The 21910-nt window shown below is 35.0% G+C and overlaps 3 protein-coding genes and 3 non-coding genes across 7 annotated transcripts; 4 read left to right on the forward strand and 2 right to left on the reverse strand.

Moving 5' to 3' along the window:
* The first annotated feature begins 194 nt into the window (after nt 1-194).
* LOC101257032 (sirohydrochlorin ferrochelatase, chloroplastic) lies at nt 195-2969 on the forward strand. Its single transcript, XM_004232269.3, has 6 exons — nt 195-407; nt 560-768; nt 864-925; nt 1430-1540; nt 1687-1779; nt 2334-2969. Exons 1-6 carry the CDS (start codon nt 367-369, stop codon nt 2436-2438), a joined length of 621 nt encoding a protein of 206 aa, XP_004232317.1. The 5' UTR covers nt 195-366; the 3' UTR covers nt 2439-2969.
* Nucleotides 2970-3331: 362 nt separating this feature from the next.
* LOC101251951 (DExH-box ATP-dependent RNA helicase DExH17) lies at nt 3332-16301 on the forward strand. The gene is made up of 28 exons (XM_010318993.4): nt 3332-5996; nt 8051-8124; nt 8768-8951; nt 9329-9490; nt 9576-9813; nt 9899-9935; nt 10018-10064; nt 10550-10587; nt 10800-10821; nt 10927-11139; nt 11299-11455; nt 11531-11582; nt 11757-11828; nt 12007-12056; nt 12161-12278; nt 12368-12431; nt 12512-12595; nt 12672-12797; nt 12877-13073; nt 13151-13339; nt 13431-13682; nt 13788-13837; nt 14197-14214; nt 14359-14441; nt 14534-14726; nt 15042-15079; nt 15160-15519; nt 15593-16301. The coding sequence occupies exons 1-28, from the start codon at nt 3816-3818 to the stop codon at nt 16111-16113; spliced, it is 5820 nt and encodes a 1939-aa protein (XP_010317295.1). The 5' UTR covers nt 3332-3815; the 3' UTR covers nt 16114-16301.
* Nucleotides 3477-3637, forward strand: LOC112940997 (U1 spliceosomal RNA). Its single transcript, XR_003245825.1, has one exon. It is a non-coding gene; the product is annotated as a U1 spliceosomal RNA (small nuclear RNA).
* Nucleotides 16302-18023: 1722 nt separating the features above from the next.
* LOC101256733 (cytochrome c oxidase subunit 5C) lies at nt 18024-19037 on the forward strand. 2 transcript variants are annotated; one of them, XM_004232268.5, is made up of 2 exons: nt 18024-18163; nt 18714-19037. In XM_004232268.5, exon 2 carries the CDS (start codon nt 18723-18725, stop codon nt 18915-18917), a length of 195 nt encoding a protein of 64 aa, XP_004232316.1. In that variant the 5' UTR covers nt 18024-18163; nt 18714-18722; the 3' UTR covers nt 18918-19037. The 2 variants fall into 2 exon arrangements, with proteins under 2 accessions (XP_004232316.1, XP_010316294.1); XM_010317992.4 differs by having other exon boundaries at nt 18717-19037.
* Nucleotides 19038-19053: 16 nt separating this feature from the next.
* On the reverse strand, nt 19054-19248 carry LOC112941039 (U2 spliceosomal RNA). Its single transcript, XR_003245869.1, has one exon. It is a non-coding gene; the product is annotated as a U2 spliceosomal RNA (small nuclear RNA).
* A 1220-nt stretch (nt 19249-20468) lies between these two features.
* On the reverse strand, nt 20469-20664 carry LOC112941017 (U2 spliceosomal RNA). Its single transcript, XR_003245849.1, has one exon. It is a non-coding gene; the product is annotated as a U2 spliceosomal RNA (small nuclear RNA).
* Nucleotides 20665-21910: the final 1246 nt, after the last annotated feature.

A 21910-nucleotide genomic window follows, 5' to 3' on the forward strand; every position in this document is an offset into this window, starting at 1 on the left:
TTCTTTATTAAAAATTATTATAATACGAACACAATTTAAATCATTTATAATAAAAAAATTGATCAAAATCAACTAATTAAAATGAATAAATTATAAATAATTTAATGATTCAGTAGAATAATTTCTACTGACATAATTAAAGTTGGTAAGAAAAAAATCCCAAAATTCTATCAATTAATGTACAGCCTCGAATTATGACATTCAAGTTCAAGAAAAAAAGAAAAGATATGTGGGCCTTGTGACCCGTTACGCCATTCAAAAATGGGCTCACGCACTTCCTCCTACTATGTTTGGGTTTTAATAATCAAGGTTTACTGATTCAGTTGAAAATGGAAGAATAACCGAAGCGGTGTTGGAAGAAGGTGAATGGATTCGTTGTCTTTACAATCTCATCTTAGTTTGAGGAGGTAATTTATAGTTCTTGTGTTCTCCTGATTCTTCATGTTGTAATTATCATAGAAGTTTTATTCTTGATTAGTATTAGTAGTTCATAAGGCATATTTAACTGATAGTTCGTATGATTAAATTGATGTTTTCTGTGTTGTTGAAATGATGAAAGCTCAACCAGTACATACCCAGCTAGAGGACCAGGAATTGCAGTTCCTGAATTTGTAAAATTGCTTAAGGGTCCTTCAAAATCCAGATATTTACCTCAGAGGTATTGTATGGCTACTTCAAGCAGGGAGGGGTTGAAGGGGATAGAAGAAGGCGACGGAGTGATAATTGTGGATCATGGGTCCCGTAGAAAAGAGTCCAATCTCATGCTAAGTTAGTTTCTGGCACCCTTCATTTTTTTTTTTCAATTTTGTTGCTGATTTATCACAAGTTTTGCTTATAGTTGTAGTTTTGATGATAACTGTCAGATGGATTTGTAGCAATGTTTAGAGAGAGAACCAAATACCCCATTGTGGAGCCTGCACACATGGTAAGAATGTTTTATCCCCTTCTTTGTATGATTTTTGTTGTAGAGCTTGCTGTATGATCCGTGGTTTCTTGATTCCTTATCTGTTTATCTTTGTTTTTGTACCCTGTTTGGGATTAAAATACTGTCGAGGAAAGAAACTGCAGTGCAGAAGGGTAAGAAATGAGAAGTCTTGCAATATGTTTGGATGTTAAAGAGCAAAAGCAAAGAAAGAAAACAAAAGCATACACCTTTTCAGAAAAGAAACAATAGAAATGATATAAATTTGCGTATGAGAAATCATCTTAAAATATCTCATGAGAAAATCTGGCAAAATAAAACAAAGATTGATAGGATAAAGGGATCCCTTTAAGGTTGGATGGTTGGGAAGTGGCAATAGGACTAAGAATGTGCTAGGAGTAAGAAAATCCTAATATTTGCATGTTAATATCTCTATTTTCCTTTCTTTTAATACTCTCAAAAAGTTGGAACTTTCATTTTGCTTTGTATATCTTTTATGACATTTAGGAGCTAGCAGAACCATCTATCAGAGACGCATTTAGTTTATGCGTTCAACAAGGAGCACGTCGAGTTATTGTGAGCCCCTTTTTCCTTTCTCCTGGACGACATTGGAACCAGGTATCTTTCTTTTTATGTAGTCTGAATTCTCAAGTTGTGATAGCTGATGTAGAATTTGCCGATGATGTATAGTGCTAGGTTTTGACCTGATATCAGAGTTAAAGCCAAGGACCTTGGTGAAAAGGCTTTGATCTTTCACTTTTCAGGATATTCCTTCATTAACAGCTGAAGCTGCAAAGGAGCATCCAGGAGTACCATATGTCATTACAGCACCTCTTGGCCTTCATGAATTACTTGTTGTAAGACTTCTTTTTTTGCTTGCTTTACTTTCTCACTATTTTTCTTTTCATTTACATATGACGTCCAACAATATTGAAACCTTAGTTTATTCCTACTCCGCTGTTTGCATTCAAACTTTTGCCCTTATAATTGCTCAAACTCCCCTCTTTCCTTAGTCACCTGGCCCTATAGCAGTCCTTGCCTAACTAGGGCTTTTGTTATTTTAATTGGTTTGCAGTTGCCTTTTCTTTCCTAGGCTATTGACACTTGTATCAGAATTCATTTTTACTGAATACTTTGTTCAATGTGAGTTTCTTTTGTGACAATAGCCTTACAGTATCCCATTTTAATCCCAACACTCTTATTGGTCAAGTAACTAGCAAACTTTTCTTTCATGGAAAGACCATGATGGTCAGAGGTTTTGGCATATTGACATCCTTCCTTGATAAAGCTGTTTGGTTGAAATTTTAATCCTAGAAGGTTGATTTAAAAACAGCTAAATGTTTTCTCATTGAAATTCTTCTATGGAAAGTTTGTAGGTTAAAATTCTAATTCTTGAAGATTGTTATTACAGGATGTTGTGAATGATAGGATCAATCATTGCCTAAGTCATATTGCCGGGAAAGCAGATGAGTGTTCAGTTTGTGCTGGAACTGGAAAATGTCAGCTCCGCCAGTGACATACTTGTGAAGCTTAGCAAGACTTTGTTATGTAGAGAGACTTTGTTACCTATGCCAGTTGACTTATTAGGGTCTGAATGCTGAGTTACTGCCTCTTGGCAGTAGGTTCAATTATCCCAAAACTCAAGTTACTACGAGGACATTGATATTTGGGAGCTGGTAATAGCATTTCAAATACAAATATCAACTGGAGGATGCTTAGTTACACCCCACCGCTGATGGAGAGTTGTGAGTGCTGGACTGCAGTTCTGATTATCCTCGTCTTTTGTTAATCATTTAACTATTGTAAATCATCATTTGTTTCTTACTGAACTCATAGCTGCCCATCAGGTGCTGGTGGGTTACTCTCTATTCCTCGAAACATTTGGTTTGAGAGTATTGCAGTCTAATAATTGTGATGTAGTGTCTTCCTCTACTCATTTCCATAAATCAACAAAGTTCTATTCACATGGGTTGTAGCTGAAATTGTTGGGTATTGTATTTAGCTTTTCTTGTCAATAAGAAGAATGTTCATGTTTCATATGATGAAATTTTTAGAATCCTTGATTTATGATCACCGTCCTCGCTTCTATACCGCGGCTATCTGTGTTTGAGTTTGGCACTATACATAGTTATGTGCAAAAGTGGATGACGCAGAACTTCATCTTTGCTCACCAACTCGAGCATGTGCTTTGCTGTAATTCATCCTGCTGCATTTTCATAAAATTGTGATAATTACGTAGAATTTGAGTAAAAGAAAAAACGAACCTTCACTACTCAAAGAAAAGGTAGGACTAATGAAAAATGGAGATCCTTTCTATTGAAAAGTTCTGTAAATCTCAAACATTTTGGCAGATTTCAAAAAGTTATATACTCTTTATCTTATAATTTACTGTTGAAGTTGCAGTTTATAAAGAGATTACAAAAACACACAAAAGATTACAAGGGGATGAAAAGAGGCGGAATAGTGTATGTGAGATTTATCCCACATCGGCAAAAACAATGGCAGACAAGGTACTGGAGAGATATAAAAATAAAGGAGGGGACAACCATGAAACATACTTACCTGGACGGGGTCAATGGGCGATCATGAAGACCCATGGCCTAGGTTGGTGACTTTCATTGCACTTTGAAGGGGCGCCCGCCTAAGGTCGGCCCAAGTGGTCGAGCCTACGTCATAATTTGTTGCTGTGGGGGCCTGCGTTCGCGCGGCCCCTGCCAATTCTAGTACAAAGTTTCTATCAGTGTGGTTATACTTCAGAATCAGTGAGGCTCTCTAATTTCAAGCTAAATCCAATAACGGGTAGTTAAACCACTAATGAAGTTTTTGTGTGTAGTATCAATACATTTTGTCACTTTGGTTGTTCGAGTCTCTTAGTCAAGTCCTTACTTTCAGCATGAGAAGTGTTATGAGGTCTCTCTTATCCAACACAAGGGAAAACTTTAAAGATAATGTACACAAGATCGTCTCTATTTTGAATGACTTCATTGAAAAGAGATTAATAGTCGAAGGGGCCATGTTTCATGGGCATTTGATAAAAAAAGGTGTGTCATCACAGAAAAACATCGCCGCTAAGTTGCTTATTATGTATCTTAAATCCAGAAAGCCAAATGAAATTAATCAGATGCTGAAGGAGTTTGAGGGGTTCAACTTAGTTATACATAATTGTCTTATTACTGCTAATATTGAATGGGGAAAACTGGACGAAGCTCGTAGACTGTTTGAGGAAATGCCTGAGAGAAATGAAGTTTCTTGGACTACTATGATTTCGGGGTTGTTGAGGTCTGGAAAAGTTGAAGAGGCAATTTTGTACTTTGAGAAAAATCCATTTCAGAATCTGTTTTCGTGGACAGCAGTTACCAGTGGGCTTGTTCAAAATGGGTTAAGTTTTAAAGCAATGAAGCTGTTTCTCGAGATGCTTCAATCTGGTGTTACGCCTAATGCTGTCACTTTTACTTCCATTGTTAGAGCATGTGGAGACTTGGGTGATTTTAATTTAGGAATGTGTGTATTGGGTTTGATTGTTAAGATTGGTTGTGAACATAACTTGTCAGTTTCAAATTCTTTGATCACGTTTAACTTGAGACTAAATGATACTGTTTCAGCTAGGTCAATTTTTGATAGGATGCAGTGTAAAGATGTAGTTTCGTGGACAGCAATTCTTGACATGTATGTTCAGATGGGAGAATTGGTAGAAGCTCGTCGTGTCTTTGATGAGATGCCAGAAAGAAATGAAGTTTCTTGGAGCACAATGATCTCAAGGTACAGTCAGAGTGGTGATGCAGAAGAGGCAGTGAATCTCTTCATTTGCATGGTCCGGCAGGGGTTTAAACCAAATAAGTCATGTTTTGCTAGCGTAGTCAGTGCATTGGCCAGCCTGGAGGCTTTAGTAATGGGAAAGATTGTTCATGGACATATATTAAAAATGGGGATGGAGAGAGATGCTTACATTGGTAGCTCACTTGTTGACCTGTACTGCAAATGTGGAAGCACCAAGGATGGACATGTAGCATTCGACTCGATCTTGGAGAAAAATGTTGTTTGTTGGAATTCAATGGTTAGTGGCTATAGTCTCAATAACCAGCTTGAAGAAGCTAAGGAGCTATTTGGCAAGATACCCCAAAAAGATAACATCTCATGGAATTCACTAATAACAGGTTATTTAGAGTATGAAAAATTTGATGAGGTTTTTGAAGTTTTCTGTGAGATGCTTCTATCTGGAGAACGACCAAGTAAATCTACTTTCTCTAGTGTTTTGTGTGCCTGTGCGAGCTTAGCTTCACTAGAAAGGGGGAAGAACTCGCATGGTAAGGCAATTAAACTTGGTTTTCACTCTGACATTTTTATCGACACTGCCCTTGTGGACATGTATGCCAAATCCGGAGATGTTGAAAGCGCTACGAAAATCTTCAAAAGGATGCCCAAACGCAATGAGATTTCCTGGACAGCTATGATTCAAGGGCTTGCAGAAAATGGCTTTGCAAAGGAAGCACTTGCTGTATTTGAAGAATTTGAAAGGACCAAGTCCATTACACCTAATGAGCTGCTTATTTTAGCTGTTTTATTTGCTTGCTCCCACTGTGGTCTAGTAGATAAAGGACTCCATTACTTCAATTCAATGAAAAAGCTCTATAATATACAGCCGAACGATAGGCACTATACCTGTGTAGTGGACATGCTGTCTCGTTCAGGACGTCTTTCTGAAGCAGAGAAGTTCATATTGGAAATGCCTTGTGAACCAGAAGTTCAAGCTTGGGCAGCTCTCTTAAGTGGTTGCAAAACATACAGAAATGAGGTAATAGCAGAAAGGGTGGCGGAAAAGATTTCGGAGCTGGCTGAAAAGCACCCTGAAGGATATGTGTTGCTGTCAAATGTTTATGCTTCAGCTGGCAGATGGTTAGATGTCTTAAACATGAGAAAACAAATGAAGGAAAAAGGACTGAGGAAAAGCGGGGGATGCAGTTGGATAGAAGTGCGGAACCAACCCCATTTCTTTTATTCCCAGGATGGTTCTCACAATGAGTCCACGGAAATTTACGGGGTTTTGGAACTAATGAGGTCAGAAATGCTTCTCACATAGATTGCATCAAGTTTTGAAGGACAGCTATTTGAAACCAGATACAGATCAGAGGTCAAAAGAGCTTTAGAGAACGTTCTTGGTGTAGAAAATGTGAGATCCTATTGAATTGAATTGGGTCCATGAATCTAAGAAAAGGTGAGAATTCTTGATCACTCTCGATTTGAAAATCCAAGATTTTTTAGATTTGCCTTGATGTCCTCGTAAATTTGAGTGTATGTATGATCTCGCAGAGTAAACGTGTGAATCATTGCTGCAGAAATGCTTGCCTGAAGCTGTAAAGCGGAACTGACTCTCTTCACTATTTTTAATCCCTTGGCATAGTAGTAGAAGGTGTTTTTTCTTCTACTGCCCACCAAAACACATGAAAGGCTGGTAGGTGAGTAAGAAAAAGAGTTGGCTATAGAAAGAAAAAATAATGAATATTCGTTGATAAATTCCATCATTGAAAATTCCCAGAAAGATGATATTTTGATACATGAACACTGATCAATCTAAGTTGTAAATGCCCTTGTAAGAATTGGTAAATCTTGGATATGATTGCCTATTGAAGTTCTCTACAGAAGATAGTACTTATAGTAGACTGCTAATGCATGTGAATTTGATAGTGTTGTTTTGATAACAAATACTAACACTAATTAATACTCCAATATATTAAGTATACCACCAGTCAATCAACTATGTCCAGTATAATTCTAAACTAGTTAAGGTTGGTATTACAGGATATATGATAATATTGTTGAAGTTTTAAAAAAATTGTTCAAAGTTCAGCAGCTTAATTATACATCTTCAAGTAGTTAACTATTTTGAACTAGTAGTAAAGAAATTAAAAGAACCCTGCCTATCAGTAATTATTTAATTAATAGAGAGATGAGCTAGTTTCCTCAGAGATAATTAACGGAGTATTGTAGTAATATTTTTGTAGTTATGATTCAAAGGAAAATTAAACTCCGTTCAGTTGCCGCTCGCCCATTAGTTTATATATATGAACGTTGACGCACGTTGACAACTATGACCCTTGGATGTGCGCACAAGTAGAACTTAAACTTGTATAAATTTGAATATATTGACGCATTCATCCTACATGGCAGCCTACATGAAAATCTTGTGTCTAACGTGGCATCCGACGTATAGCATGCCATGTAGAACACGTGTGTCTACTTGTTCACTTTTATACAATTTAAAATGTATACTTATGCACATCCAAAGTTAAGAATTATAGTTGCTGACGGAGTCAAGTCAAACACGTGTGTCTACTTTTTCACTTTTATACAATTTAAAATGTATACTTATGCACATCCAAACTTAAGAATTATAGTTACTGACGGAAGCCAAGTCAAACACGTGTGTCTACTTTTTCACTATTATACAATTTAAAATTTATACTCATGCACATCCAAAGTTAAGTATTATAGTTGCTGACGGAAGCCAAGTTAACGGTCATATTTATATACTATGTCTTTTGTATTATAAGTTTTCCTTTATAAATTGAATACGATTTAAGTTTTTTTGCAGGGCCCATATATATATTTCATTGAAAAAACCATCCAATTTAAATACGCGCCAATTTCAAATTATCCCCATTTCCTTCTCCGAACTCACGCGATCTATTCCAACGACGAACTCGATTCACTTATTTACTCTTTGTCTTTGAATTTCCCTCCTCCTCCTTCTTCTTCCAATTTCTTCAACAGAGTACAAAGTGATCGCTGATTTTCTCGCCGTAGAATTGTCAGTTGAGTTGAAACGCTTTGTCTTCTCCAATTTTGACGGTACAATACGAAGTAAGTATTTCATAATGTTGTTAATTTCAGCTATTCAAATCGAAAAGAGGTAATGTATCAAACAAAAGGGATATAGGCATAAATATTCCGGTTAATGTTTGGTGATTTTCATCCTTACATGACTCCATCAATTCAGTAGGCGGTAGTCCATATTGGCGAATGATAATTGTGATGGTGATAATGTGATTTTGATTATCTGTTGTTTCTAATGTATTTTCGCTTTCTCATTGAGGTGAAATCTGTTGACATACATTTTTATCAGGAAATTAGATAATCATGGATGGTTATGCGCTTAAGTCCGTATTGGACTTGCCTCCTGTTTTCCGTTCAACTTTCAGTTTCAGGTACTACTCTGTTCAGTATCCTATCAATCGAATTTCTATGCACTTCTTTATATACTAGTGCTAGAAAATTTTATTGTTTCTATGAGATATTTTGTGAATATTTTATTAAGACTTTCGTTCGTCAACACTGTCCATTGAATGTTCAAGTGCGCTTATTGTATTGGAATCCTTGAAATGAAGAAGTTACACACTCTCCTACTGCGATATGGGCATCACCTGAAATTTGTAAAAGTGGATATAGAGAACCTCTAGTATAGAGATTGACTTATTAATTTTTTGAGGTAAATAATTGTCATTGAGCATTTAAATGATATGTGTGGGATATATATAAGGAGAGAGAGACAGAGGAATCATATACTGACCTGAACTAGTTTAGGGTTGAGGTGTAGTAGTTATTGTTGATGTGACGTAAATCATTTAGGAAGCCACTACACATATACTAGCCACAGAGCTTGTACACTGTTTCCAGACTCCTAGAAATGCCTCAATGCTGATTGCTGGCTCTTTTTATTTGCCCTTGGTCACAAGTTAAACTGTAGAGATGGCTGTTTGATCATCAGCTTCACATCGCTAGGGTATCACTGTATTACATTCTTAGTATCCCAAGTTGAGAGTGTTCCAAATACTGTTTTTCTCTATGCAGATATTTTAATTCGCTGCAGAGTGAATGCTTTCCTGCTTGTTTCCAGTCGGATGTGAACATGGTAATTTCAGCGCCAACAGGAAGTGGGAAAACAGTGCTTTTTGAACTATGCATTTTGAGGCTCCTCTCAAGGTTTATCTCAGGAGAGGGAAAATTTATTCACATAAAGGGGTCTCTGAAGGCTGTAAGTTTCTATCAAGTTTTGTGCAAGATAACTGAATTTGCAATTTCAAGGAGAATGATCCATTGAATGGAAGAAGTCAAACTTGCTGTTAAACCTTCATTTTCTGTGTTTTAACTGCATGCCTTGTCTATTTTTATTTCACACTACCATCTTATTCAGACTCTCTTTTTGCTACAACTTTTTATCATCCTTGAGATGAAAGAGTTAGTGCACCTCAATAATGCACGGTTTTACTGGCCCTTTTTTCATTTACAGTGATGTTTGCCACTTTTACCTACTCCTGCCCGTGCAAAGACAATTATGTAGCCATTGGAAATTTTCATCATCTTTTAGTCATTTAGCACTACAGCGAACTCCTTTTTTCTTCTGATATATAGATATATATTGCACCTTCAAAAGCACTGATACAAGAGAAGCTTCGTAATTGGAACCAGAAGCTTGGTTCATGGGGGATAAATTGCTTGGAACTGACAGGGGACAATGAGAACTACAAAATCACAGATATACAGGACGCTGATGTAATTCTTACCACTCCTGAGGTCAGACAATGAAAACCAGTCATCACTCTTTTTCTGTTTCTTGGCTAACTATGTGTTTGCCATTGAGTTTGTTATTTTTCTGCAGAAGTTTGATGCTGTGACTCGTTATCGTATAAATGATGGAGGTCTGAGTTTTTTTGGTGATATTGCATTGGTGCTAATTGATGAAGTCCATTTCTTGAATGATCCTCGTGGAGCAGCTTTGGAGGCAATTGTCAGTAGAATTAAAATGCTTTCTCACAAACCTGAACTGAAATCTAGTGCTCTAGCAAATGTCCGTTTTTTAGCTGTTTCTGCAACCATTCCCAACATTGATGACCTTGGTAAATTTCAAGACATTTCAAACAAGCCAACATTTCATGATAATCTCTGATATAGTAGTTTGATTGTAAGTCTCTATTTATGCAGCAGAATGGCTCATGGTCCCCAGGCAAGGAGTAAAAAGGTAGAATTCTATATATATGCCATCTTTCTATTAATCAAAGAAAGTATCACTTTAGTTCTGTAATACACTGTCCAATATGCAGGTTTGGGGAAGAAATGAGACCCGTGAAGTTGACTAACAAAGTTTTTGGTATTTACTTATTCTTAAGATGAATGTTCAATTTGATTCAGTCCTGGTTACACCCTAACTCAATTATTTAATTTGTGCTTACTACCTTTACCCTAAATCATGTGTCATTTTTTGACTTGGTAGTAGTTAGGAAGGTGGGCAGGCTATGCTTGGGAGTTTGAATTTATAATATTCTTAAGTATAAAACTTTAAAAAAATGGAAGTTTAAAGTTGAATTCAAACAAAATTGTCAAAGCAGGTCCCAGTTAGATCTTTGATTGGATAATATTGAGAACCAACTGCCAAGTAAATGACAAAGTACTTCATTTTGGGAGTGAGGGTACTTTCTGATAAAATGAGACGGAAGTACATTGAGAACACTGAATCAAACATATCAGTATAATGCCTATAAAATGCATCAAGCACCTTTTGTAGTTGACATGCCTCTGGGGCAATCACTGCCTGAGCTTCTTATAAGTTCTGCATTACCAACCCTCTGTCTGCAGGATACACTCCAGCAAAGAATGACTTTCTATTTGAAAAGGTATGTTGTCTGTTGTCTTTTCTTTTTCAGTTTTCTGTTTATACCTCTGGTCACTCTTTCAAAGTTTTGAATGTCTCCCCATTTCTATCCAGTTTCATGTCTTGCTTTGTCAAATTTTAGAATCTATTTTACAGGATAGCTAGAGATTATCATTATTACACCTTGAAATACCTCTTAGTATCTTGACAATACTGTTTGATTTTCTTTTCCAGCGCCTACAGAACTTTGTCTTTGGTAAGCATAAGAAGCTAGTTGTGACGTCATATACCTCCTATTTTCAATTTATACTCCCTTTATGTTCTATTCAATGTCTAGAACTAAGCATGAGAGTTTGTACAGATATCCTCATGCAACATTCTAGAGGAAAGTCTGCTCTAGTTTTTTGCTCAACCAGAAAAGGAGCACAAGAGGCAGCACAACAGCTCTCTCAGACAGCAATGACCTTTGGTCATTCAAATCCTTTCATCAAAAGCAGAGAGCAACAAGAAAGGTTGAGGGAAGCTTCACTATCATGTAGTGACAAACAAATGCAGTCTTATATTCTTTATGGTGGTATGTTCTATCCTCCCTAACTTTTGTTGCGGCACTATCAGACCCCTGATTGAAACAAAATGTGTTTTTCATTCTCTTTTTTCCTTTGAACTGGGGTGTTGAATATGTAGGTGTATTGAGCCTAGACCCTCCAGATTATTGATTATCTGTGTTATGCAGTTGGTTATCACAATGGTGGACTGTCCATGAACGACCGCAACCTCATTGAAGGCCTCTTTCTGAATGGTGATATTCAAGTGCTGTGCACTACAAATACTCTTGCCCATGGAATTAATCTACCAGCACATACCGTTGTGCTTAAATCAACTCAGTACTTGTATGTCCACCAGCTATTATCTGATTTCTTCATTAGTCAGATGTCATCTTTGTAAATCTATCATGTTCTTTCCAGCAATAAGGAAAAAGGGACTTACATGGAATATGACAGATCAACCGTCCTGCAGGCATGCTACTCTTCCCTGGGGTTCCTCTGCTAAGTCATTTGTATTCGGCAATACCAAAATTGTACTGTATCTAGAATTCAAAGATAATGATTTCGTGCACACTTGGAAACCTACATCTAAAGTAAAATTATTGTTAGTTCCAAATAAGAGTTATATATTTTCTAACTATTGCAGATGTCAGGAAGAGCAGGTCGACCACCATTTGATGACACGGGAATGGTCATAATCATGACCAGAAAAGAAACTGTGAGTCTTCTATTGTAATAGATATGAGGTTCACCACATTGTTAAAAATTGACTTAGAGTAATTTTATGTTGTCTTTTCTCTTCTTTCCCTTCAGTCATCAGTCGGTAGCTAATCTTCTGTACTTCATCTTGATCATTACTGCTAATTTTCCTATCTAAACCTTCTTTTACACATTAGGTTCACTTGTACGAGAATTTATTAAGTGGATGCGAATTGGTGGAGTCACAGTATGTCACTATTCATCTTGTTAGTTAGTGATGCTTTTCGATCTTGGGTGCATCCAGAACGGACTGTGTAACCAAGAAGTTGATGTGGTTTTCTTTCTCTTTAGATTGCTTCCATGTATTACAGAGCACCTAACAGCAGAGATTGTTCAACTGACCGTGTCAGATATAACAGGAGCAATTGAATGGATGAAATGCTCATTTTTGTATGTTAGAATAAGAAAGGTATATCTTCCTGAGCTGATTAATGAGAACATGATCTATCTGCAATTTCTGTAAAGTTTTATTCCTAACAATTTTCAGTCAAAATATAGAATCCAGAGAAATATGCAGTAAGGAAGGGGCTAACTGGCGACCGTTTAGAGAGGCATATGCAAGGTGATCAGTGACACTGGTAAACTATGAAATTCTTTCAAGTTTATTTAGCCATATGTGCTGACTTAAAATATATATTCCAGATATTTGTGTTCAGAATGTAAATGAGTTGTCAAGGTATCAATTGATTTGGACAGATGAAGATGGTTTCCTCTTAAAGCCTCTTGGTATGGAGATTTCAGAATGCAGTATAGTCTAATATACATGTTTGGAAATCATAATTTGTGCCTCGTTTATACGCAGAACCTGGAAAGTTGATGACGAAATATTATCTGAAATTCAATACGATGAAGCACATCATGCAAGCCCCTGGAAACTGTAGCATAGAGGATGCACTTCAAATCATTTGCCGTGCTGAGGAACTTAGCTGTATCTTCACATACTCTACCAATTAAAATGTTTGAGTAATTACAACAGGTGTTATGTCTCACTTTCCTGTAAAATGAAGGGATACAACTGAGGCGCAATGAGAAGAAGCTCCTGAATGACATAAACATTGACAAAGACAATAGGCTCCGGTTTCACATCCTTGGGGATAAAGAGAAGAGAAAAAAGAGGGTCCAAACCAAAGAAGAGAAGATATTTGTTTTGGCAAACGACTGTTTAACGGGGGACCCTTTGGTCTTTGATTTATCCCTTAGCCAGGTTGTCATCAAGTTCATGTATTATATTACCATTCACCAAAAGCATTGATATGGGCTAATAGTCTTTTAATGATATAGGACGTGAACTCTATATGTGCAAATGGCTATAGAATTGCAAAGTGCATGAAAGAGTATTTCCTATACAGGAAGAACTATCGAGGAGCTTTGAGTTCAGCACTTCTAACCAAATCCTTGTATCAAAAGGTCTGGGATGATAGTCCATACTTGCTGAAACAATTACCTGGTATTGGAATGGTGACAGCAAAGGTTTGTAGCTTATATTGATCTGATAGTCCATGTTTTGGGAACAGACAGATTCCTAAGGTTTCTCCTGATGTACACTTATCCTCCTGCATAGGCACTTCATTCAATGGGAGTAAAATCATTTGCCTCACTCTCCGATGCAGATCCAAGGAAAATAGAGATGGTCACTGGAAGAAAATATCCTTTTGGGAATCATATAAAAGAGTCATTACTATCGCTACCCCCAGAAATTGAGATGAGGGTTGAGGAAACTGAGAGCCAAAGGCAAGGGAAGTCCAAGGTTATGGTAACACTGACTAGGTTGTCACAACCTGCTCAAACAACTAAACGACATTATGCTGATATGGTATGGTAATTATAGGGAACATTTCGCCTGTGCGTGATTTTCTACATCACACTTACTTTGTTATAGAATTTACTCAATGACATTCAGTTAAAAACTTTCTGATAGGTGGTTGGCATTGAAGAAGATAATCTGGTACTGTTTCATGAGAAAATTAGGTAATAGATTCTTAAATATGTAGTGTGCACTTCAAAATGACACCATTTTCCTTGAAAAAACAAAAGCTTCTCAACAAAGTATGAACATTTCAAAGCATGTTTGTATCAGCTCAACTTTAGAATATCTTTCTTTTTCTTGAAATTAACAAGGTTCCCAACAAATTATTAGGATTTTCAAAGCATGCTTATATTAGGTCAATTTTCTAGGTGTCCAGCTTATACTTCTGTATGAGTAGTCATACATCTGATGCCTATCTAATGATTCCCTTTGGCTGTTCTACTTATGAACTAATGATGTTAAAATTTTCTTTATGATTATTTACCCACTAGAATGACTTGGATTTTTTTTCTTGCTGCAGGGTGGATGAATTTCCTAGGTACTCTTAAAAGTTTGGTCCCCATTTCCAAATCAAGCCTGAGAAACTGCCTAACTATGCCAACTATATTATTAAATTCATGAAATTCTTGTGAATGCCATTTTTAGTAGTGACCTTCCCTGTTATTATGGTTTTCTTTTACAGCCCTTATAGCAAGACAGTTATGGTGCCGAGTCCTCAGCAAGGGAAGCTGACTGTTAAAGCAGATCTGATATTTGATGAATTTAGTTAACTACTAACACATTCTATGTATATTTTCATTTATGTGTACTCCTTCTCCTTGAGTTTTATCTGACTAGATCACATCATTTTTCTGCAGTTGGTGTTGATCTGCATCAAAAGGTTGTATTGATAAACATGGTTGACCATAATTTTGTGATGAAGTACAGAACCAAGCAACCCTCTTCCTTCCAGAACAATGATGCCTGCATCATAGAGGACACACAAGATGCAGCTCAAGCATCATGCCAAGTGTCTCATAGTTTAACTGAAGCTGGTTGGAGCTCAGACATGTGAGAACTAACTTTCCCTTTTTATGAACATAAAGCATATGATAACCATGATTATTGACAATAGACTGCTAATTTTGTAATTTCTGTTTCTTATTTGGAATATTGGGTCATGAATATTAGACCTTATACAGGAGAGGGAAGTTTGAACTTTATAGCAAATTCCGTCTATATTTGCTAGCACCATATGAAATAATTGTGTGGTATATGTTTTGGGGAAACTGAAGGTTCCAGATTCTATCGTTCTCTCTTACATGTATGACAGGTTGAATCTACTTCCACACTGAATACTAACTGACTTCTTGTTTCTGTTATCAGGCCCAGTTTCAAGCTAATAGATGAAGATCTAGACGAAGGTAGCAATTTAAGTTCACATGTTTTGTGATTAATGTACTTCAATGTGTTACTGACTTCTGCTGTATATATATCAATGAAGTGGTACTTGCTGCTGCGGTTGAAGATGATGAATGCAGAATCATAAACGAAAATACAATATTTGACCATATACGTGAAAAGGCTAAAAACCTCCCTGCTTTGACCTCACTGAAAGGTACACGTTTACCATCATTAGAGACTTTGAATCTCATCAGAAAGCGCACTCGCGAGAAGCAGCTTCTTCTTGAGAATGCTGTAGGAGTATCTGAAGAATTGAGAAGAACCAAAGTCCCATGTCACAACATGGTCATTCAATCTGCAGAATACATTGATCTAGAAGAAAATAGACCATTTTCTAACAAAGATCAGATACCATATAGCCATCACGTCTCTAATGCCATTTACCTGCCTGATGAGAGAGGTAATATACAAAGTCATTGGCGCTAATATCTGTAGATTAATATGCAGGCTGACATCAAATTATACTGTTGTAGGTGAGCTTTTCTTTGAAACTGGGAGTGTTCCATCTGAAACAATTGCTGAAGAAACGATATTCAAATATAACCCTATAGATTCTAAGATGTTCGACAGCTTTGAGAATGTGAAGAACACAGAAGACAAGTTACACAGTGTGGCCAATGGAACCTGCATAATTCACCAACCTGAGCATTATTCTTCCAGCTTTGGGTTTCAAGAGACAACTCCAACAAAAGTTACGAATAATTCAGCAAGTAAACAAATTGAAGAGGTTGAGGATCTAACTCTTCATGGACACACCCCTGGTACAAGTGAAAAAACTGATCTTTCTATGGAAACCTCAAGAAAAGATGCAGAGGAAAGATCAAGATTGTTGTCAGCTGCAGATGCTTACTTTATAAGGAATAAAGTTGGATATCCACTACGTTCTCCAAGTTTCAAGGAACAAGAGGGCATTTCTTCAGTACAAGTTGGAGAAATTAGCCAACCTAATTCCTTTCTTGGATTTAAAAGCATTTTTACATTTCTATTTGAGTGAACATGGTGGTATCTAGGATATGTTGAATCCAATGACTTGCTTTGTCATCTATATTGAGAACTATGGGTTTAAATTTTGTTTGGTCTCCTTTGCTTGGTTAAATAAAATTACTTTCTCCACAGTTATGCTCTTTAGAGCGTATTGTGTTCTGATTTATCACTTATAAGAATTTCTACATTATTAGCGTATTCTTTCTTGTTATAGCAAGTAATCATAAATCAGGTTATCATAACCTGATTTATTTATCAAGTTACTAAAGTAATGTTTTAAGAACATTTCACTGTAATTATCATTTTGGCGTCTTTGTGGTATTAAAGAGATTTTACATGGTTAATACATAAGTTTAATTAATAGTTGATTAAAGATGTACAACTAAAAAAGAAATGAGAGCTTCGACAGTTAGGCATGATAAATAATAGAAATAGACTAAATCTCCACTTACTCCAACACTATATTTAGCATAGCATAATTCAAAGAGTATAATTACATTTGACATACTGTGACAAAAAAAAAATCATCTGTACTTTCTTGATTTTCGGCACAGGTCTGCATCGATAAACAAATTTGAAAGAGAGGGCGGGAGTAAATATGGAGCGATTTTCTTATGTAGTCATTCATGTTTAAGAAATTATCTAACAATATTATTTATGTTTGTTTTAGAATTATAATATTATTTAACTTTATTTATTTTCTTCAAAATATACTTGACACAAAAAAATATTATCTCTTTTCTAATGAAATGTTATGTAATATTTTTTAAATTTATTAATGATATGTTTAATTCTTTAAATGTATGTAGGCTCCTAATGCTAATTTATTTCAAATATTTAATTATTATTATAAATTGAGATTTATTTTAATATAAAGAAAAAACAATTTATATAGATAAAGGAAATAATAGATAATTGAAGTACGAAATTGAATAGTAATATTTAATTAAGTGTTTTTTTATTACTAACTTGAAAAATAATATATTATAAAAATAATTAATTAGTACTACACATGTGACATTTATTATTTGTGGATTTTCTTCGACAAAAAATCTTCTTGTCAATCGTAAAGATATCACAAAATGTTGAGAGCGGAGCTAACCTTCGGTTGAACAGAATATAGTTATATTTATGATTCTAAAATTATTAAAAGTATATAAAATATTGATTTAAAACTCTCTACTTTAAAGAAACAAAATTTAAAACTTACATGTAAGCTTAAAACTAGACACAAGTGTATATGCTAGCACGAACTCAAAATCTATTTATTTAATTTATGTTCTATCGATAGAATTTAGAAAGTTAATTAAATTTTAATATGATTATAGATATTTTAAGTTGTTACTTACTTTTTGTTTGCACAAATTTAATGTAAAGAGGTCCATTAAGATGTCCACAATTAAAGCATTTTTCATCATTGTTAGTTGATTTCATACTCAATATAGCTACAAGATATTACCGACATTCAAAATAATAAAGATATTACTAAAGAACATGAATTTAAAATAAAAAAATATAATAAAAACATATTCTATATTTTAAAAAAAAAATCCACTAATCAAGTTAAAATAGAATAGACTAAATGATTTTTTCAAACCAAAGAAGTACAAACAAATAAAAAAAATATCGTATAAATAATAATGAAAAGCAGAAGTACAAACACTTATCTAAAAGAAATATTATTAATAAATTAAAAAAGTGACATAACATTCTAATAGAAAAGACAATATTTTTTTTGTGTGTCAAATATATTTTTTTAAAAAAATAAAATTAAATAATTTATAATCATAAAACAAATATTAATAATATTATTAAATGATTTTTTGGGACTATTTAAGAAAATTACTCGTAAAAATTTATCCAAATGGCCATACAAATGGTAGTCAAATTTCATCAAAATACTAGATGGTTCTCCATTCTCGTGTAGACCGCCATAAATAGAGTGAGCTCGTTTTACCAAATATACCCTTTTCGGTGGCTTCTAGAATTCAGCCAAAAACCTTTTTTTCTCGTATCCCTGTTATTTTGCGTAACCGTCTTACACCGATCTGCTTGCTAAGGTTTGCTTCTTCCCTTCCTCTGTTTTTTCTCCTTCTTCTTCATTTTCTATGGTTATATTTGCTGTAGTAGATGATCGTTTGATGCAGTAAAATGCTTGATTTCAAGTTACTATGCGTTTTTGGCCATATTTCATTGTATCAAAGTACAAAAATGATATTTGAAACTTGAAAATTTGCAGTTAACCATGAATACAAATTTGAATACTTTGGAGTGAAATAAAGTGATTTTTGTTGTTTCTCAAATTGCTGAAAATTCTGGATTTCGGAATTTCATTTTATGAAAGTGTTTTTCGGAGTGACGAAGTTCCGTGTGGGTGGTTCGACTAAATTTAATAATCTGAAGAATATGAAAAAGAAAAAGAAAAAGAAAACGTCTCTTTAATATCCGGGAAGTCAAATTTGCTTTACGAGAATATACACGAGTTGCTGAGGAAAGGGATTGAATGAAGGTAAAGGGGGAGAGGGTTATTCAATGATTTGTTTACTGTTGCTACTTTTTGTTTTTTTCTCTTACATTGGAGCTTCGTGGTTGACGCCTTTTCTTTAAAAGAAGGGAAAAATGGCAGGTTCCCATATTGCACATGCTGCATACAAGGGTCCAAGTGTAGTGAAGGAGATTATGATAGGGATTGCTCTTGGAATGGTTGCCGGAGGTTTGTGGAAGAAGCACCATTGGAACAACCAGAGGAGAACTAAGGAATTCTATGATCTGCTTGAGAAAAATGAGATCAGTGTTGTGGTGAATGACCAGTAACTGAAAGTCTGGTCAGATACTATTCGAATTTTAATGTGTTGTTTTCTCACTTGGAATTATAATGAATAATGATAGTTCATTTGAATATATATTCATGAGACATACATTAAAGTTGGGAAATGTTTGACTTGATTTGGTGGGGTGCGCCAGGCCTGGGCTGTAGTGCAACACCAAGGCGACGCGTGAAGGCCCAAGTAGCAAGCTACTTTCATGGACCTCCCGCTTAAAAAATTGAGTTAATATCGTGTGAGCCAATGGCTCACATATCAGATATTAAACTGATAAGAACAGATACTACACTTGATCTTAGCCAAAAGGCCGAGAAAGGTATGCCTTATTCAGAGAATGGGCCTTGATTTTTATAGCAAATCTTGGCTATATAGGCACTAATTATTTCTGATATGGGATGAGAATAGACTAATACAAAAACAATCTCCTTTGCTTTCTAAAGAATGTGTAAGAGCTTTTTTAGTTCTTATAGAAAGACCTATTCGTAATAATTTGAGTTTATTCATTCCGTCTTTCTTTATGAATTTTGAGAATCTATGGATAAAAGAAATACGATAAAAACCAATATGAATATTATAAAGACAATAAAAAAAATTGTTACGTTTTCACCTCAAAGTGAAATATAGTATTTAATTCAATTCGTTCTTTCATTTAATGCCTATTGGTGTTCCAAGAGTTGTATTCCGAAATCCTGGAGATCCAATTTCATCTTGGGTTGAGATATAGTGCGACTTGTCAGAAATATTGGGTTATATGGTATTTCTCCGTTCTCTCCCCCGATCGAGATATCCCCCGTTTCGCCCAAGAAAGATAAATTGAATCATCAAAAATTTGGAGCTTGAAGTGCAATTAGATCCATTTTTGAGGGGATTCATATTACTATTATCAATTAGAATAATTTATGGTTGGCTTGTATATCAGATTTTACTTAATAATAAAATGAACAGCTGATGGTGATGATTCGAGTATTGTCTGGCTGGTAAATGGTATAGAATTTGCTATGCAGATTTAAACATATTGGGATTTGCTTATTTCACTTCAATGTCATACTGTGGATCTTCTAAGCATTGTAGGCTCTCTAACATGAGTATGTTCTGTGTTTTTTTGTTATCCTATTTATATTTACTGCATTCGATCAGGAAGAAATCCCTGTTCTTGGGCTAGCAATTGTATGCAACAGAGTTCAAACTTGTGACATGAGCATAATATACATATCACTTGTACTCTTATCATTTGGCTATTGTGAAGCAGATTATAGTTTTGCTTCCTAAACCGAGAGGGCACATTTCATACTTCTATGTGTTTTACACTGCTAGCAAATAGATTTCTCCAGTGCAAAGTATATTTGTTAGTCATGGTTTAGATGATTGTGAAAATTGTAAGATGTTATTTTTGTATTAATCACATTCTATCATCAAAGTGAGTTGTGTTGGAGATTAATGGTTAAACATCCTGCCAAATTTATTGCAACATTAATTGTTTATTTCCAAATAATTGAATTAAGCAGAAAAATGTTATATTTGAAAGGTTGTACTCGATTAGGTGGGGTGCGCCAGGCCCGAGCAGTAGTGCAACGCATGGACGACGCGTAAAAGCCCAGGTAGCAAGCTACCTTAATGGGCTTTTCCCCTTAAAAAATTAAGTTAATATCGTGTGAATCAATGATCCACATATCAGATATTAAACTGATAAGAACAGATACTACACTTGATCTTAGCCAAAAGGCCGAGAAAGGTATGCTTTATTAAGTCAATGGGCTTTGCATTTTATTGCATATCTTGGCTATCTATGCATTAGCTAACTCCGATATGGGATAAATAGACGCTAAAAAGCCAACCCCTATATATAGCTTTCTCTGAAATGTAAAGCCTTATGTATCAGATTCTGCCTAAAATGAAATGACCAGTGGATGATTCGACCATGGTACAGGATCTGCTATACAACATACTGTGGGATGCTTAGTTTCACTTCATGTGATACTGCTGATCTCTAAAATAACTTCATAAATTGGAGTACAGACGGTCTAGAATTTCTTCAATGACTTCATAATTATCCTATATGGATGTGTCTTTCAGGTTTTATTTTTCGATTTGTAGTTTAAATATATATTCTTTTTACTAACAAAGAAGTACTATGTTACACCAACTAACTCTTTGGCAGATTTTAGTTGACATTCAAGGGTAGTGTAGCCCAAAGACTGTGACGTCCCAACGCTTATCAGTCAAATTACATATATTGTGTTCTCACATCATATCAACCGAACAATAGATTACACAAGACTATTGAAAAACATAATTTTCTCTATAATATCTCAAGCATATGTGAAAACTATTAAAATTTCTACAACTATTAATAGACAAATTACAGTCCATAAATAAAATATCTACACATCTTTAAGGCGCTACATTAATCGATCACATATTTCTAAAACAAAATTTAATTTTGTGCTGTTAATTCACCTTGCTTTTATTTCCCCGCAATCGAGGAAATTGCAAATTTAATAATTGTCTGATAAGTAATACTAACGTTGAGGGTCTATTCTTCTTCTGTGTTTTTTTTAAAAAAAAATGTTTGTAAGCTCTTTTATGTGGTATATATATATATATTTAGTAGACATCATGTGGTCCAAAAACAGTGAAGTCCCAACGCTTACCTGCTTATGCTATATATGGTCCACTACCATCGTACGAGTATAATATTTAATCCGTTTCAATTTATGTGATATTATTTAATTTAATTTTTAAAATTTATGATTTAAAATATTTTTTGATTTTATATGTTATCATATAAACTAAAATAAAAATGTGTTAGCCGAAATTTGAGAAAGTGAGATATTATTCTTTAATAGCTAGCGCTTATCAGCGGAATTGCGTATATTGCATTCTTACCTTATGTCTATAGATTTCTTCGACATTCTTCTGATAATTATTATTATTGTCATTTATTTAGCATTTAGTTTTTATGGTACGCCTATAGGCTATAGT

Source organism: Solanum lycopersicum, chromosome 2 (genome assembly GCF_036512215.1).
Source record: "Solanum lycopersicum chromosome 2, SLM_r2.1".
NCBI lineage: Eukaryota > Viridiplantae > Streptophyta > Magnoliopsida > Solanales > Solanaceae > Solanum > Solanum lycopersicum.